The sequence below is a fragment of the Oratosquilla oratoria genome, chromosome 25 (assembly GCF_046742065.1).
Source record: "Oratosquilla oratoria isolate Oo_2021 chromosome 25, ASM4674206v1, whole genome shotgun sequence".
Classification (NCBI taxonomy): Eukaryota; Metazoa; Arthropoda; class Malacostraca; order Stomatopoda; family Squillidae; genus Oratosquilla; species Oratosquilla oratoria.
In genome coordinates, this window is record NC_134801.1 from 27611737 (window position 1) to 27629786 (window position 18050).

Below are 18050 nucleotides of genomic sequence, written 5' to 3' on the forward strand. Positions count from 1 at the left end.
GCTTCTGGTACAGGTATTGGAGCTGTACTTATGCAGCAAGTAGATGGATATAGACCCCATGTTCTTGCATATGCTAGTCGCATTCTTAACAAGCCCGAGTCTTGTTACTCTGTTACTCATTTGGAGGCCCTGGCAGTGGTGTGGGCTTTAAAACATTTTCAAGATATAATTTTTGGATATCCTGTAACAGATTACACGGACCACACTGCTGTCACTCAGCTTTTCAAGGGAAAAAACTTTTTGGGTCGACTAGCCAGATGGTTTCTCACGATTGAGGAATTTAACCCAACCCTTAAACATATTCCAGGGCATGCAAATAATGTTGCTGATGCACTTTCATGTAATATCCCTGTTGTTGCTGTTACAGTAATTGACAACTTCTCTCTGAAAGGATCTGGCCAAAGCTCAGCATGAGGACCCTGTTTGGTCTGCTGTTATTTATGCTTTGGAGTCCGGTGATGGTACCACCTTACCAGATTTACTTGTTCTCCTACCCCAATTTTCTTTGCAGGACAAGGTTCTCATTTGTAATGTAGAAGTGTTTGAGCAGGATGTGGCACAACTAGTGATCCCTGACTCCCTAGTTCCTGTTGTTCTGTCCCTTACTCATGATGCCCCTTGGGCTGGTCACCCAGGTCATGACAAAAAACTAGCTATGGCATGTAAGAAGTATTATTGGCCAAAAATGTGACTGGACATTACCTCTCATGTAGCCCAATGTAGCTTTTGTGACCAGAACAAAGGGTCTACACACACTGCTCCCATCTTAGAGTACCCTACTCCTTGCCCTTTTCAAACTATGGCTATAGACCTTTTACAACTGCCTCATAGCACTCAAGGTTCTGTGTATGTCCTTGTGTGTGTGGACCACTTAAGTTGTTTTGTAATAATGGCTCCCTTATATAGCAAGTCTGCTCCAGTAGTAGCCCATACTTTAGTTCCTCATGTTTTTTGCCCATACACTACTCCTTCGGTCCTCCTTAGTAACAATGGGTCAGAATTTATGAATAAGGTTTTAGCAAGCCTTTGTGAGCATTATGGCATCATGCAAACATTCGTGACTGCTTACCACCCTGCGTGCAATGGTCTTGTGGAGAGGATGAATAGGAAGATTTTGGATATACTCAAGCACATTGCTAGTAGCCTTCATGAATCTTGGGAGGATTGGCTTCCACATGTCAGTGCTTGTATTAACGGCATCATTAATGTCTCTATAGGCAAGACGCCTCATTATGTTATCTATGGAAAGGAAAAATGACTCCCCTATGATGTACTTGATAGTTCTGCTCATCTCCTCTACAATATTGAAGACTATAGTCAACTCCAATATCATACATTGCATAATATTTATAGTTCTGTAAGAGATCAACCTAATGTCTCCAAAGCCAAGATGTTGAAACACCAGCATCTCTGGGCTAACCCTATTAACATCAGTATTGGTGATCATGTTTATAAGAGCATGGCTGACCACCAATCAAAACTTAATTGTAAATTTACTGGTCCCCTTTTAGTTACTGGGAAGTTGCACCAAAATAAATTCAGGGTCTTTGATCCTTCCCAGGGACTGAGTGTAGTGGTGCATGTGGATAGACTTAAGGTGACAAGAGTGCTTATCCCTACATTTACTCAACCTCCACCAAGGTTCCCTGTACCAACTATGTCTTCTGTATCTAACCCTCATAATCATAATCTCCGTTCAAGGGGTCCTATGTCATCATAATTGTATATGATTCTTGTTTCTCTATTAACTGTACTGTTTGTATAGTATGTATATCTTGTTTCCCTACTGAGTGTACTGATTTGTATTTTGTATAACATTTGTGTCATGTCCCGGACGTCCAGCAATTGCTGTCTTTTTGTATCAAGTTAACTGATACCAGTTCCTTTGTGTATTTCTTGTGTTTGTGTAGTGCTTAAGTGATTAATACAATATTTTACATTGTTAGTATTATTTCATTATCCACTCTCATACACTCAAGGCAAGGACATCCAACAAGTAGTCTGGCTAGCTATTTTGAATAAAATACTCAATGAAATTAAGACTACATACCATGCCAAGCAAGGTGGCATTGGGGAATGTATTGGACGAGTTCCACAAATTTCTTTTTGTATGCCCTGCATAGTATGATGGTAGTGTCCTTGCCTTGTGGTAAGCAGTTGCACAGCCAAGGGTTCGAGTCCCAATGGCAGAGTGTTAAGAAGATTGTCTTCACTTCTCTCTTCCTCACCTCCTGTACTGGCCTGTCCCACGACCTTGCTGACCTACAGGTCCCATGGGACATGCTTGTGCCCACCCAGTTATGTCGGGTCAACCAAAGCTTCCTTGAGGCAGCAGATGGGTGGGACAAAGTCTCCTTGAGGAACTCACATACAGTACCAGCATTGGTCCCAGCGATGACTAACCTGAACCTTGGCCAGCCACATGAAGATGAACACTGGATTCTTTGAGGAACGCGCATCCCATACTTGGTGACTCAATAGCATGAGAACTTTCTGCATCCAACTTCCCAGGCATCGACTTCGACCTCACACCAATTAGGAGCACAGGTCAAGACCTGACCCATGTATATAAAAACCAGATGGGAGACGCCGAAGATTCATATCCTCTTGGAACATCACACTGTGAGCCTGGCTCACTGCCTTTTTGCTTTCTCTCTTCCCCCACAAGCAGACCAAGTAGGATTGCGACTTGAGGCACACAGTCATTACCTCCCATGCTATCTCTTCTCTTCCCCCCTTTTTTCACACCTGGAGTGAGCCCTATCTTATTATTGGCGCCCAACATTCACTTCAAAATAAACAAATTCTCTCCATCAGAGTTTGCCTTTAACCAGCCTAACACAGAGCTATTTAATCCCACAGTTCTATAGATATGACAAAGGTAAACTGAAACAAAGAAAATGTTAACAGTATATGGAAAAAATATATAGAAGTATCAGTATGAGGTGAAATAATAAATAGGAGCTTCCAGTCAGTTTTCACCAAAAGAAATTTATTTAGTGGAGAGAGAAAAATATATCAATGTAGGATTAGTAATGTCAGGCTGTATGAAATAAATGTGAAAGTGAAGGAAGTACACACATTATTGATAAAGACATATGAGTACTTGCTAAGAGACGACCACTTATACTTATGTACATTGCATAGCATCTGTGCAATGAATAACATATTCTACAGTGAGCATTTCATGCACAATGTCTGTCACCCCCTGAGTATAAGTTCATAAAAAAAAATCACTACAACCTCCTTAGCCGAATTCAATAAAACCATCAGGGTTGGATAAGAGAAGGTAAATCTATAAAGTTATAACAATAACTTACCTGGGTTTAGTAATAGCTTTAGCATTATGTTCTTCAGGTGTGGGAGCATCTGGATCAATCTGGACCATCTTTTCATACATGTCCTGTTAAAGAAGCAAGCATTTAATCACAAAGTCACATTAGAAATGTAAAAAGACATACACTTTCCTTGAAAGACTAAGAATGCAAAACATACTAGCAACATAAATTACATATTTATCTAAAGTATATATCAGGACAATGCTTGTGTATAAAACTAGTATGGCTACGGTACATTTACCATAGGTGTAAGTCAACTGAAACTGTCACATGGACAGTTGGGTTTTGATGGGGGAGGTTTCAAGCTAAGCCACACCATTGGCAAAGCTATGGTTGTGAGACAGGTACCCTTCCCACCAAGACCCAGAAAGCCATGCTAAGCTCTAACGGTCTAAAGCGTAATGGTAGCATGATGAGGGTTCAAATCCCAGTCGGAGAGTTTATTTCCAATAATTTACCTCCAATGCCACCTATTGATTCTATTTATCTTATCAACTTCTTGTGTGGGGCCTTATCAAATGCTTTTTGTAGGTCTAGATAGGCACAGTCTGCCCATCCATCCCTCTCTTGTATTATTTCCATTTGTCTCAAATAGAAGCAGATCAGGTTTGTTGTACATGATCTTCCTTGTCTAAATCCAAATTGATTTGGATTCAGCATATTTTTTTTTCTTCCAGATGTTTAACCCATCTACTTTAGATCAATTTTTCACATATTTTTGCTACTGTGCTTGTTAGGGAGACCGGTCTGTAGTTAGTTGGATTTTCCTTGTTTCCTCCTTCATATATTGGTACAATATTTGCATTTTTCGTCTTGTGATACCTTTCCTTCTTTGAGCGAGCATTTGATTATACTGTATATTTCATCTGTTCATTCCTCTACACATTCTTTCAGTATCCAATTTGCAATTTCATCCGGACCATGCGATTTTCTGATATCAAGGTTTTTTACTTGGTTGCTGATTTTCTTCTGTGTTACAGTTATTTCATTCATTGGGGGGGATTTCTGTCTCTCTATTCTTTCACAGTTAGGTGAGTTCTCAATTGTGAATACAAATTTGAAATGACTTCATAATTTCTCCCATTTCTTGTTTTTCTGTATATTCATAACTTCCCTGGTGCAGTACTTTTATTTCTTGTTTGTTTAAAATTTTAGTTTACCACTCATATATCTGTAAAATAGTTTAGGTGGTTCCTTGCATTTTTCTATTCTTTCTTTTTCATAGTTTCTCTTTTCATCCCTCCATATTTTTACATAATCGTTTCTTAGTTTGATGTATGTTTGCCATTTGGTGTTTTTTTTCTTTTTTTCCATTTTTTTCAAGCTTTGTCTCTTTCATCCTTAGCTTCACTACATTTTTTGTTGTACCAGTTCTTTATGTATAATTTTTCTTGCTTTTGTTGTGGCACATATTTGTTCACTCCCTCATTATAAACTTTTTTTAGTATATTCCATTTCTCTTCCATCCTTGTTTCTTCCTTTAGGAATTTTTCCCAGTTTGTGTTATGAAAGAATTTTCTAAGTTTCTCAAAATTCATTTTGTTGTACATTGGTCTTCCTATTCTATGTTTCTCATTTCTTCTTAGGTCTATTTGTTCTTTTAGTTCAAATTCTATTAGTACATGGTCACTCTTTCCTATTGGTGTTTTGTAATCTATTCTGTCCACAATTTCAGGTTCTGACATAAGTATTAAATCCAGTCTCGATGGTTCCTCATTGTTTCTGTATCTGGTATCTTCCTTTATCCACTGAGTCATTGTGTATTCAATGGTCATGTCAAGTAGCATGTTACCCCAGATTTCTTCTCTACCCTTTCCTGTCATTTCTTCCCAACATATTTCTTTTGAATTAAAATCACCCATAAAATCACCCATATTTCCTCTTTCCTTCAGTATATCAGTCAGTTCATACTTAGTATCTTGAACAGTTTGGAATTCTCATGCCCCACAACCACCCCTCCTCCTCCTCCCACTGCCCAGGGATTTCAGGACATAACTTAACCTAATTTTACCAACATAACCTAACCTAACATTATCAGCCTAACCTAACTTAATAATATGACAATTCAACTATGTGGTATCAGAAACCCAAATTGAAAAGAAAAAATAAAATAGAATAATAACCAAAAAATACATACTCTAATTACATAGTCTACACAAGCTTATTAACAACTACTCTTCCTAGGAGGTTCGCCAACCTCTGGAGTTATGAATTCACGTTTCTTTCATATTCAATCTTCCAGAGAAGTGGTTCTTAGCCTTTCTACCCATACTACAGTTACCAGGTTCTACATTAACCTTCTACAACATACCTTATCAAAAGTTTACTCCAAAGCCATGTATGCACAATCCATCCACCCATGTATCTCTTGTTACACATCAATCACTCATGAATAAAATCTCAACAAGTTTGAAACACATGAACTTCCCTTTATTGAATTCAATCAAATAGGTTATCTGTCAGGATATTCCATTCCTCTGAGTGATTTTGTCCATCTCCTATGGAGGTGAAAAAGCTAGTTCATGCACTGGACAACACCATATATGACTTTTTTTTCAATTAGGTCCCTATAGATTTTTATAAAGGAATACACACTGGAAAGGACATATGAAACATTGAAAAAATAATGTAATACAAATGCAAGCTAATTCTTACTTTTACTGTTTGAGTATTTTATATTAATGGTACATTTTGCTTTCACTCATGTACAAAAAATTTTGTGTACTGTCGCCGCAAAAAAAAAAAATGGTACACTAAGATTTTTTTGATAACTAAACACAAATGTACATGTTAAATGGGTTTTATTTACCTTTTAAGCTTACATTATATATACAAAATTAATATTTGGTCATGTGGCCCTTATTCTTGATCACCATCTCGATCCTCTTGGGCATCGAAGTGGCAAGGTTGGCGAAATACTGTAGGTCCATCGAGGCCCAGTGCTTCTTCAGCGCCTCCTTCAGGTCGGGTATGGTGCTGGGTCGTTCCTTCTCCAGGATGTTTTTCATCTGATTCCATGCGTTTTCGATGGGATTCAGGTCAGGGGAGTTACCAGGCCACTCCAGAACATCAATCTTGTTGGTTTCCAGGAAATCCTTCACTGCTTTGGACTTGTGTGCTGGGGCTCCGTCGTGCATAAAAAAGTTGCAGTCATGGATCCGCCAGAAAATCAGCATGTGGTTTCGCAAAACCTCGATGTAGTTGGCAGACTTCATTGTGACGTTCTTGGGGAGGAAATACAAGCCAGCTCTACCATTATTTCCAGTGAAGGCGCCCCACACCATCACGCTGTCAGGATGTTTAACAGTCTTGACGGTGTATTTTGGGTCGTAGCGGGAGACATTACTGGGGCGGCGGACCAGCTTTGAAGTTCCTCTGATGAGCCGGAACGTACTCTCATCACTAAACATCACCTTCTTCCAGTCGTCTGATGTCCAGTGTCGGTAATTCTTACAGAACTGCAGCCTTTTCTTCCTCATCTTATCAGTCAGCAGAGGTTTCTTGGCGGCCCGACGTGATGGTAATTTTAGGTCCTTTTGTAGTCGATGCTGCACTGTTCTCACTGTGACGTCCTGGAGCAATTTCGGGTGCTTTTCTTTCAGTTCTAAGGCTGTTATTCCGGGGTCTGCCTTCACTTCTTTCTTTAGAATGAAGTCTGTGCGTGCTGATGTCTTCCGTGGTCTGCCAGAGCCCTCCTTCCGTCGCGGTGTCGTGCCGGGGGCAGAGCATCACCAGCTTTCTTCAGGCGGTAAACGGTCATTCTTGACACTTGCAGTTCCGCCGCCACGCGTATCACAGATACTCCTTGTTCTATCGGGGACAAGGCCCGGCTCTTCTGTTCCAGGGAAAGTTGATTTTTAACCATTGTGCCTGGTGGAAGTGGAAATATAGGCGGCCAAAGTTGGGTGTCGAGTGAAAAAATGGCGTGATTGAGAGCAGCGTATGGGCAATCTTTACTCGACGAGCTCTGCGGGCTCATGAGGTGTGAGATGTTGTGGTGGAGGGGTATACGGGGTGAGGGAGGGGACTACGTCATAGCTAGATCCGCCCACTACACTTGTGGCTCAGACCAGAATTCTTTTGTTACGTCGCGCCGCGTGTAACATTTTTATATGCGGTGAAAATGTAACTTTTTTTTTTGCGGCCACTGTATATTTTAAGTAACATACTCTCAACGTAACAATACTCTCACTTAAGTGAAAGAACTGGGTACTTGACAACCCTATGCACACATTATGTAGTATATATAGTCACCAATTACAAAAAATGTATAAAAAAACTTGAAAGAATACAAAGAGCAATTACAAAATTGGCACCTACACTCACAAAACTATCATATGAAGAGAGACTAGCAAAACTTGAACTACAGACACTAGAGCAAAGAAGAGAGAGAGGAGATTTGATAACTATTTACAGAATCATGAAAGGCATAGAAATTACTGATAGAGAGAATCTGATAAAATGGGATGACAGAAATACAAGAGGACATGGAAAGAAAATCAAAAAGGATAGCTATAGAAGAGACCTGAAAAAGAACAGCTTTCCTCACAGAGTAATAGACAGTTGGAACAAGTTAGATGAGAAAGTGGTGTGTGCAAAAACAATACATGAATTTAAAAATAGTTTAGATAAAATGAGATATGAAAATGGGACACCACGAGCATAGCTCCCCTTCCCGTAAAATACAACTAGGTAAATACAACTAGGTAAACACATGTATGGGATACAGTGCGGTATTGTTTTGTCTGTTGTGGATTTATTTCTAATCTGTTGTATACAGCCTTTACATATACTGCATTTTCTAAAAGGAATGTTCACAAATTATTCAGTCTGTAAACCATGGCCATGAAGAAGATGGAATGAAGAACAGGAGGAGCAAATAATCCAATAAGGATTAAAGTTCTTCACATTATCAGCCCTTTGACTGACTGAACACAAAATGTTGACTCTGGCACAGATTCAGACTTTGAATCAGAAGCTATGGACACACCTCATGAAAGAAATAACAGAGCCAACAAACTGACTGATTGATTGTATTTACTTGTGATCAAGGCTAGCTTTAAATTTGTTTTTAGTACAAGACTAGTCTTTTTTTTTTTTTTTTTTTAGATTATCCCATGAGTTGATACATGTGTCTGGAAAACCTTATTGATATCTCAAATATGTACATTTTCCACAACTTTGTAACACCCTTCTGCCCTAAAGCAAAAGATCTCTAACCATTTTATCCATTCTTTCCAAAGACCTGAACACCACCATTATCTTTTTTTTTTTTTTTTAATGATAGTCCAATACTTCTAATATCTTCTCATATGGTTTGTCTGCTAGAGTGGGGATCAATCTTTAAGCTACCTTTTGTATTCTTTCGATTATATTCATATCCATCTCTGCATGCACATGGCTGATTTGATTCTCTGTATATATGTATATATATATATATATATATATATATATATATATATATATATATATATATATATATATATATATATATATATATATATATATTACTTTATCTTTGTCTCCATTCAATTAGTGAAGAGCCACTATCGCATTTGTCAATGTTTACCAGAGCACTACCCCAATAATTTTTATTACCACTCCCTTCTCACTACTCCCTATTCATATCTTTATGATTAAAATTTCCCACTGCTATAACATAGTAACTCTACTCAGTCATTTTCCTCATGAGAAAGTATGTGTCTGAAAGTATTTCTTGGTAGTTTTACTTCAAGACCTCGTCTTTGGGAAAACATGTGTTATGATTTTTTTTTCCTGGTTCTATTTCTCAGATTTATTCCTTCCAACTTACTTTCACCAAATATTACTTTATCTTTGGCTATGCTATATTTTTCCTTTGTTGACATCATCACCCCCTCCCATTTTTTTTTTTTTTTTTTTTCGTCTCCAGATTTTGTATATACCATTTTCATACTGAAGATCTAAAGTACAGTAGGCAATGCCATACCATATTTTACGGCTTGTAAGACGCTGCATCTTGGAAGACGCACCCTAATATTTGAAAGAAATTTCTAAGAATAAAAAAGTCATTCTCATACAAGAACACATTCACCATATACCCGACCACTGAACACAAAAACATAAGAAGCAAGGAGTCTCCAAGACACTATTGTCACTCACCACAAATTTACAACTATGTAAATAAAAATACCGTAGGTAAATACGTACACACAGTGAAGCTGTCCATCTTTTCTTCTTGTTTTAGTGGCGGGCGATGACACGTATTGGACCTAGTGTTTACATTACGAAATCACTTGTCCGATTTTGTTTGTATGGTGATGATACTAGTTGGTGATTAGTAAATATACTATACATTTTTCATTGTCCAAGGGTGGTTTTATTTTCATTAAAAAAAAAATAAACATTTCAAAAATATGCATGTAGAAATATAAAACTTGAAAGAAAATTACCTTAGAATACAACATTCGTCTTGGAAGACGCACTAGTATTTTTCAGGGTATTTTTTAGGAAAAAAAGTGCGTCTTGTAAGCCATAAAGTACGGTAATAAAAGTAACAGTGAGTGATATAAATGAAGAAACAAAGCATCAAAAACTGGAGACAATGAGGGGCATCCCGGAAGTTCAGTCAGGCCTTGTACTCAGGTGGCATTGCCAAGGTATGGTGTCCCAGAAATCAATACATATATGACTCAAAGAGTTTCAATTATACTAACATTATAAATAACTTACAAAAATCAAAACACTTTCACATTTCTACATGTTGAGAAATAAGCCTTTATGAACCATGTTGAAATCTGAACTCCATAGTCCACTTAGAAAAACTCAAAATTAATCACAATGTTATGACAGTTTTTGTTAAAGGAGATGGTACTTTCTACATTGACTATTATCTTACAGATGGTTTCTTTGGTTCTGACAATTTGCTGTTGTGTAGGATCTAATCTCTTTAGAACTTGTCCATAGGTGCTCATTATCTCCGCAAAGTTCAAATACTGAGTTTAAAGAAGGCACTATACTAAGAAAGGTGAAGATATGTACAATGTAGGTATTGTTGCATTTAATATCTATAATGATTCACCATTTCAATTAATTTGTATTAAAATTTTAAACATGGCATTGCTTGAGAGGAATATCATTATGTAGCACTTTTTAAGCACTACAAATTAAGTAGAATTCATAAGTTTAGGGTTTGCTGCAGAATTTTAACAATGATTATATGTAACACATGTTTGTATCTGTGAGTATGCAGTATGATACAGGTCTTAGAAATACTTTGCTTAGAAGCTTAGTAATTATTAGAACCTAAACATCTACCTTTCGAAGTTTGGGGTTTTCCCTCGCCTTGGCAAGTTCATCCTCTAGATAAGTGCGTACTCCCATCTTGATATCCATGACACAAGGAGAAGTGAATGCACTCAACAGGTCTTGCAATTGCAAAAATTTCTCGCCTTCAGAACCATCCATCTTAAAAAGAAAAAAATATATATAAATGAACTACATGAAGCATAATCTAACTTTCTCAAATTTTGAAATGAATCACATTGAGCTAAAACATTCAGAATGATTAAACCATTTAAGGGACCGTCAGGTTGCTTTATAAGGGATCATGTCCTATAACTTTTTGAATCTCTTTGATGAACTTAGGTATAATTACCATTTACATTTGTCTATAATTCCCCTGGGTATTGTATTCCTCACATGTATATATAAAGTGTAGTGAAGATATAATGAAGTTATAATGAAGTTTAATGAAGCTGTAATTAATCATATGGAAATCCTTCCACATAATTAAGCTTGGTATATATTGCAAGCTTAGATTCTGGGGAATATTTGTTATATTGTACATTTGACCAAACTTATACCTCTGATTTTTTGTGAATTTTCTTTTCTGAACATTTCAAAGATGCTGCAAAATTCAGGTTTCATAAATAGAAAAAATAAAATAAAATAAAATTTCTTTTATTTTTCAATATAGGAAATAAAGAGCATAATTTTATCTTTCAAATGAAACAAAAATGACAAAAATCCATCAAGAACAACCGAAGAAATAACAACAAAAAGAACAAAAACATTAAATGTACATGAGAAGGCATTTAAATTTTGCGCGACATTTTTAAAAGGCCCCAGCCCCATAGTCCCCGCTTTTGGTCACTTTACCACTTTTACTTTTCACTTTTTTTCTCCTCTCGTTTCTTGTCTCTTCTTTCGAGGGCAGACTTATGAATATGGGTGTAGGGTTCTTCAAGAAGAGGAACAACAAATCCTTCTTTATAACCAACATTGTTGGATGCTGTCCTCTTCGTTTGTTTTTTTTCCTTCTCGTTTCTTCATCTGGCACGCAAGGGCCTTCACTGCATTCTTCCTCCTTGCTCGCTGGCTTTTCGTCAATCTTGCCATGATTACCGCAAGAAATTACAGTGAGGAATCAAAAATATGAAGCACGGTGAGAGCTTCAAAAGAATGTGACCTCAATTTGACGTTTGGATGGGTACTGATGCCCTGATGTGTGCTATTTCTGGATCTACGCTTGTGGGAGTTGCTAAATACCTCCATAAACACAATTCCGTAGCAAAAAACAAAATAGCTATAGAAAAAATTAACGCTATTCCAATATACAGAATATTTGATACGCAATGGGGTTGCCAGAGGTTGCCAATAATTTATCTATTTTATTCTGTATAAAAAGATAGAAACGAAATACAGCTCTATAACTTTGTAGGAGTGTTGCCAACATCATAGAGATTCTTTTTAAATGTTTTCCTAAAATTCGTTCATGTACCAGATTTTTTCGAATAATTGCCCCTGACGGACCCTTAAACGAAAGAAAATGTAGAACAATACAAGTTTTAGCTTCTTGCTTAGTTCTCTGTAGTAGCAAGAGTGAAGACCTCAGTATTTCTTCCAGCATATGTCTGGAATATCACCATTTCCTTTCATTTTTTTTTTTTACCTTACTATTAACCTTCTCCAACATTTCCGTGCATGTTTTCGTCTGACCTCATTGCTGGAAATATATGCATGCATTGATACATGCCTTATATCTTCTACAGCAGGGGCTCTCAGTTTTTATCTATTCATTTTTTCTTACAAAGTAGTATCTGAATTAACAGACCCCCATCCTATATATCTATAATGAATGAACACCCAATTCTTTACAAAGTGGTACTACAGTGGATAATGACATAGTTAACATTGTAATAAATGTAGAAACCAGGTTAGCTTTATTATTAGTAACTAAGCAATTACTATAATCGGGCTAGGGAAACAAGGAATTACCTCATCTGCAAAAATAACATTAATGCAGCATAGAATTGTACTGTGTACAATGTTGTTTGTCTGAGAAATATTTTATTCATTTTCCACAGATATACCAAAGATCATGTTCCATATTTAGCCAGGATTGGTGTTTAGTCTTTAATAAATGTAAAGACTAAATGCTGAAAATAGTTGCTTACACACAAAGAAACTATGGACTACCAGTAGACTTCACAACACCACCAGCTATAGAAGGGTAAGACTTGTTTTAGACCAGAACTTGATTTGAGATAATTGTCTTAATATATCCTTTGTAACAGATAATGCTAAGATTAAACAACTACCAGCAACTGCTGAGAAGCCATTAATGTTCATATTGAAATTTAATTGCTATAATTGACTGTTTCTGACCAATAGCTAACTACTGCATCTATTATTTTGAAGGTGCCCAGCTCGGGGCTAATGACGATTTGCCAACAACCAGGCTTTAACCACGAATTCTCTCATCTTTGTTTTGGTCATATTCATAGGGACACCATGTTACAGACCAAAAGGTCTCCTGTTGGCATGCTTTTCCTTTGTAATCACTTTCTCTTCAAGTCCGTATGCTTCAGTAGGAGCATCTATTGTAATCAGAAAGATGAAGACCAAGGTGTGCTTTAACTTTTTCACCATCACACACTCATCAACCGGGGTAACCTCTAATAGCGTGCTGTAATCATCTTAGACATGCCTTTCTCAATCCCCAGGAGGTGGACCCCATCACTGTGACCTGGCCATTGACCAGTAGTAGGTGTATCATTTGCTACTGGTCCCACCACTGCACAATCTTGCACCTCACAGAGAGCCATTATATTCTGAAGGGATCGGTGTTTATGGGAGGAAATGACAGTTGTGTATAAAAGGAGCTATTACCATTGAGCACTTTAAGGGATATTCATGAGGACCTGTACTATCTATCAGGAGGCAAGGGCAGGAGGCTTAGACATTGAGCCTATATCAACCAAAAGCAAGGAAAATGGTTGAGACATAGTTGTAGAGAAAGGTAGAAACATTCCAAGCCTCCTGAGCTCAGCCTACAAAAAGGGTGGTCGATTGCCTTTGGATAGGGAAAATATATTCCAGGCACCCGCACGGAGAGCCCACCAGAAGTTCACCCCAGGCATGGCTCGATGTGCATTCATACCTCATTTGTAATACTCCCCATTCACCACAGAAGGGCAATGAGGGGAGGCTAGGTGCTGTATATACAATTTTAATACAGTAATCCCAGGGTTCATGGTATACACATGCACCATTCGGGGTGGGGGGTGGGGGGCAGCCATAGATCATGTGGTGTCGGCCAAGGCAATGCCTAGAATATATAGTAAAGTAAAATGCAGTGAAAGGGTTAATTCTAATGAGTAGGGATTCTCTGAGCCAAACATTATAACATTAAGGTCCACAAAATCATTCAAGATGATTACCGCAACAGGATCAAAGGGGATAAGCAGTTTTTTTTTCAACTCTGAGTACTATATATGCCCTTTTCTTTATAAGCCAGATTGACTGAGTCAGGGCTTTAGAAGACAGAATGCAGCTATGCTCTGTCAACTTTTGGGCCCTGGCAGACAAAATTATACCAAGTTCAATAAAGTACCTGTGATAACTCAAGTATTACATCATGAAGTTTGTCATATTTTGGGCAATAGAGGATTCTTTAGGCCTACAGATTGTATACCATGAACCAGAACAAATTAATGCACAAATAGGACTCAAAAGCTTCAATGAGACACGTAGACCCCTCCAGGATTTAAGTTTCTCAAAGTTGAGAAGGCAAAATAAAATGACATGGTGTGAGCCACAGGTTTCAGTCATGTAACTTTGACTGTTTTTTGGAGTTTGTTCTCACAAACTCCTGGGGAAAAAAATCAGCTCAGAATCAGACACAGGATAATCAAGCCCAAGCAAAATTTTTTAAGTATGTCACTGGATCAAAGGGCATTAACCACAAGGTGGGGATTTTCAACCCTCCAAAGACTAGATATTTCGAGTGAGATGAAAGTGTTGCCTCTAACATGACGGTATGGCCATCCCTTGAAAGTTGTCTAGAGTATTTAGGTAAGTCAGGTTAGGTTTGGACAGGCTGATCTACTTTATACCAAGACAGAAATGATGAGAGAAAAAGATCAGTTTAGTGTTCAACATGTCTAATATGTTGTGCAGAGCATCCCTAGGAATAAGGTGGCACTTAATACCAGACACTACAAATTCATCTAAGCCAAATGACTCAGGCGTCAGATGACAAGTGGAGCATCCTGTTATTGGCATAACATGCCAAATGTAACCATAGGTGTTGCAAGGGCCAGCAGGATAGAAAAACATTCTTGAGCATCTTCTTTTTAATTTCAATAGATGAGATACAGTATAGTGGAATATATCAGAATCAAGGCAGGTTCCCTGAAGGTACATCATCACCTCAAAGAAGATTTCAAGTATTTGCTCGAATGGAGTCTCCCCTAGCTAGCTATGCTCTTGATCTAGTCAGACTCATTTGTTGTCACTGGTCCAAATCCAGTGGTGAAGGGATGGTAGTGGTGTATGGACACGTTGTGTTCTCATGATGGGTTGGCAGGAAGGATAAAGATTGTTGACACTGCACTGAACTTCCTGTGTTATGCAAGGTTTTCCCCTCAACCGATCTGCAGAATACACACGACTTGTCAGGCATATTGTGGGAACTTGAAGAATGATGGCAATGACTGTTACCCTACCCTTGAATAATGTTGGTAGGTCTTGGATGAATAAATACCACCATATATAATTTTCTGCAGATGAAACACAGTCAGGTTAGAAAATGGTGGTCCCAGATCTCTATATTCACATTCTAATGACAGACTTCTCCATTTATGAAAATCTAAATACTTCTCAAGCCACACAGGAAGTAGAAGATATTATGCATGATTAGAAATATTCTAGGTTTAATATCATATTTGGTAGCACAGATACATAGGTACCTTACAATTAGAAAATAATAGATATGAATGAGAGAGGTTGACACAATTTCATTTTCCCAATCATATGGGTTTCAGTGTATCATAAAACTGTGTCTAGCTTTTTCTTACCACACGAGGCTGCTGTTCTACAGAAATTCGTCTAACAAATAGATGTAGATTTTTTTTTTCTTTTTAACATTTTGCTGATTAAACAATAATATAGGTTTCAGTGTATCATAAGACTGTGTCTAGCTTTTTCTTACCACACAAGGCTGCTGTTCTACAGAAATTCATCTAACAAATGAATGTAGAATATTCTTTTACATTTTGTTGATTAAAACATACATACATACATATACCAAGGCTTTTTCCCCCTTCCAAGGGAGGTAGCCAAAAAAGGAAAGGCATAAAAACAGTACCACCCATTTCATCCCTACATACACTCCACACCCCTCCCACCCTCCCTCTCATCTGAGCACCTCCTGGATGACGGGTCATCCCTGCACCCTGCCCACCGCCCTGGGTCAGAAGCAGTGTCGCAAGACACAGCACATCCACAGCAAGGCCGCTTCATCCAATCGGCGACCCCCCCTCTCCGTCCCCCCTTGCATATAAGGAGAGGACGGGGAGAAATCCCTTCGGGCTGCGTCAAAATTTACTCACACATACTACCCCACCCCCCACCCCCCTGCCCATTCCTCCTCATGCAATCACAACATCATCCATATACAACCATTCTCCACTCACCTCTGTCTTCCGTCCTCTCCCTTCCTTCCTCAACAGACATTCCCCTCTTCCCCAAAGCCCCCTTCACCCCATCCATCCACCTCATCCTAGGACGTCCCCTCATGTTCACTCCCTCCACATCTGCCTTCCATACCTCTTTTACTAGTCTTTCTTCACTCATTCTTTCCATGTGTCCAAACCATCCTAATATTCTTTCATCAACCCTATCTCCCAAATCCTTTTTCACCCCTGTTCTCCTCCTCACCTCCTCATTTCTCACTCTATCCAGCCTAGTAACCCCCACCATACTTCTCAGACACCTCATCTCAAACACATTCAAACTCCTTCTCTCTTCTTCTCTTATGTTTCACGTTTCTGCCCCATACAGTGCTGTTGGCACAATCACTCCTTCATACAGTCTCCTCTTCGCATCCATTCCCAAATGTCTATTCCTCATTACACTCTTTAATCCACCAAGGCATTTACTCGCTTCTCTCAATCTACATTCTACCTCCACCTTCACTCCACCTTTTCCTGCTACACTTGCACCCAAGTATCTAAAACTATCCACTTCCTTAATGTTCACTTCCAGTCTACTGCCACTTTCACCCCTTGTACATCTCATCACCTTACTTTTACCTACATTTATCTTTAGCTTTCTTCTATCACATACTCTCCCAAACTCTGCCACCAGCTTCCTCAATCCCTCCTCTGACCCTGCCACAAGCGCAGTGTCGTCCACAAACAACAGCTGGCTCACCTCCCACTTTTCTCCATTTTCTTTAACCATCTCCAATCCCTGACCCACTACCCTAGCATTCACCTCTCGCACCACCCCATCCATGTATAAGTTGAACAGCCAGGGCGACATAACGCATCCTTGACGAAGTCCCACCTTTACTTCAAACCACTCACTCTCTCCATTTCTAACCCTGACACAAGCTCTACTACTCTCATAAAAACTCTTGACAGCTCCCAAAAGCTTTCCTCCTATCCCATAAATCTGCATAACCTCCCACAGTGCCTTTCTGTCTACCCTATCATAAGCCTTTTCCAGATCCATAAAAGCCCAAAAAACATCCTTCCCCTTTCCTATAGCTTTCTCACATATCTGTCTTACCACAAAGATCTGATCTACACAACCTCTACCTGTCCTAAATCCACACTGTTCCTCACCAATTACTCCTTCTGTTCCTCTCCTAATCCTCTCAATTAAGATCCTCCCATAAGCCTTCCCTACTACACTTAACAGGCTAATCCCTCTGAAACTACTACATTCACACTTGTCCCCTTTTCCCTTGTAAAGAGGAACTATACAGGCACTTCTCCAGTCCTCCGGTACTCTACCCTCTCTCCAGCAAACATTAAATAACCTCACCAACCAGTCCACCATCACTGAACCTCCCTTTTTCAGACATTCTGCATGGCATCCATCCAGACCAGGTGCCTTACCTGCTTTCATCATTTTTACAACTGCCTTCACCTCATCCTTCCTTATTTCTCCTCCATTCTCCTCACTCATCACGGTCATTTTCTTCGCATTTCCCACTGCAGCTATCTTTCCTTCCCTATCCTCCTTCACATTTAGCAACTCCCTAAAATATTCTGCCCATCTTCCCCTTACTGCCATCTCTTCCATTATCATCTCTCCATCTGTACCTTTTACCTTTTCTTCTCTACTTGATTCGCCTCCTCTTCCCCTCTTAATTTCTTTCCAAAACATCTTTTTATTACTTTCAAAATTTTCTGTCATACTCCTCCCCCATTTCACATC

The 18050-nt window shown here is 38.7% G+C and overlaps 1 protein-coding gene across 1 annotated transcript in view; it reads right to left on the reverse strand.

The window, feature by feature from the left end:
• IP3K2 (Inositol 1,4,5-triphosphate kinase 2) overlaps positions 1-18050 on the reverse strand; it is a gene marked incomplete at its 5' end in the record, with an annotated part of 121455 nt that overhangs the window by 19239 nt on the left and 84166 nt on the right. The window contains 2 exon segments of the mRNA XM_076208552.1: positions 3321-3403; positions 10635-10784. Of these exon segments, the coding sequence (XP_076064667.1) occupies positions 3321-3403; positions 10635-10784 (233 nt within the window).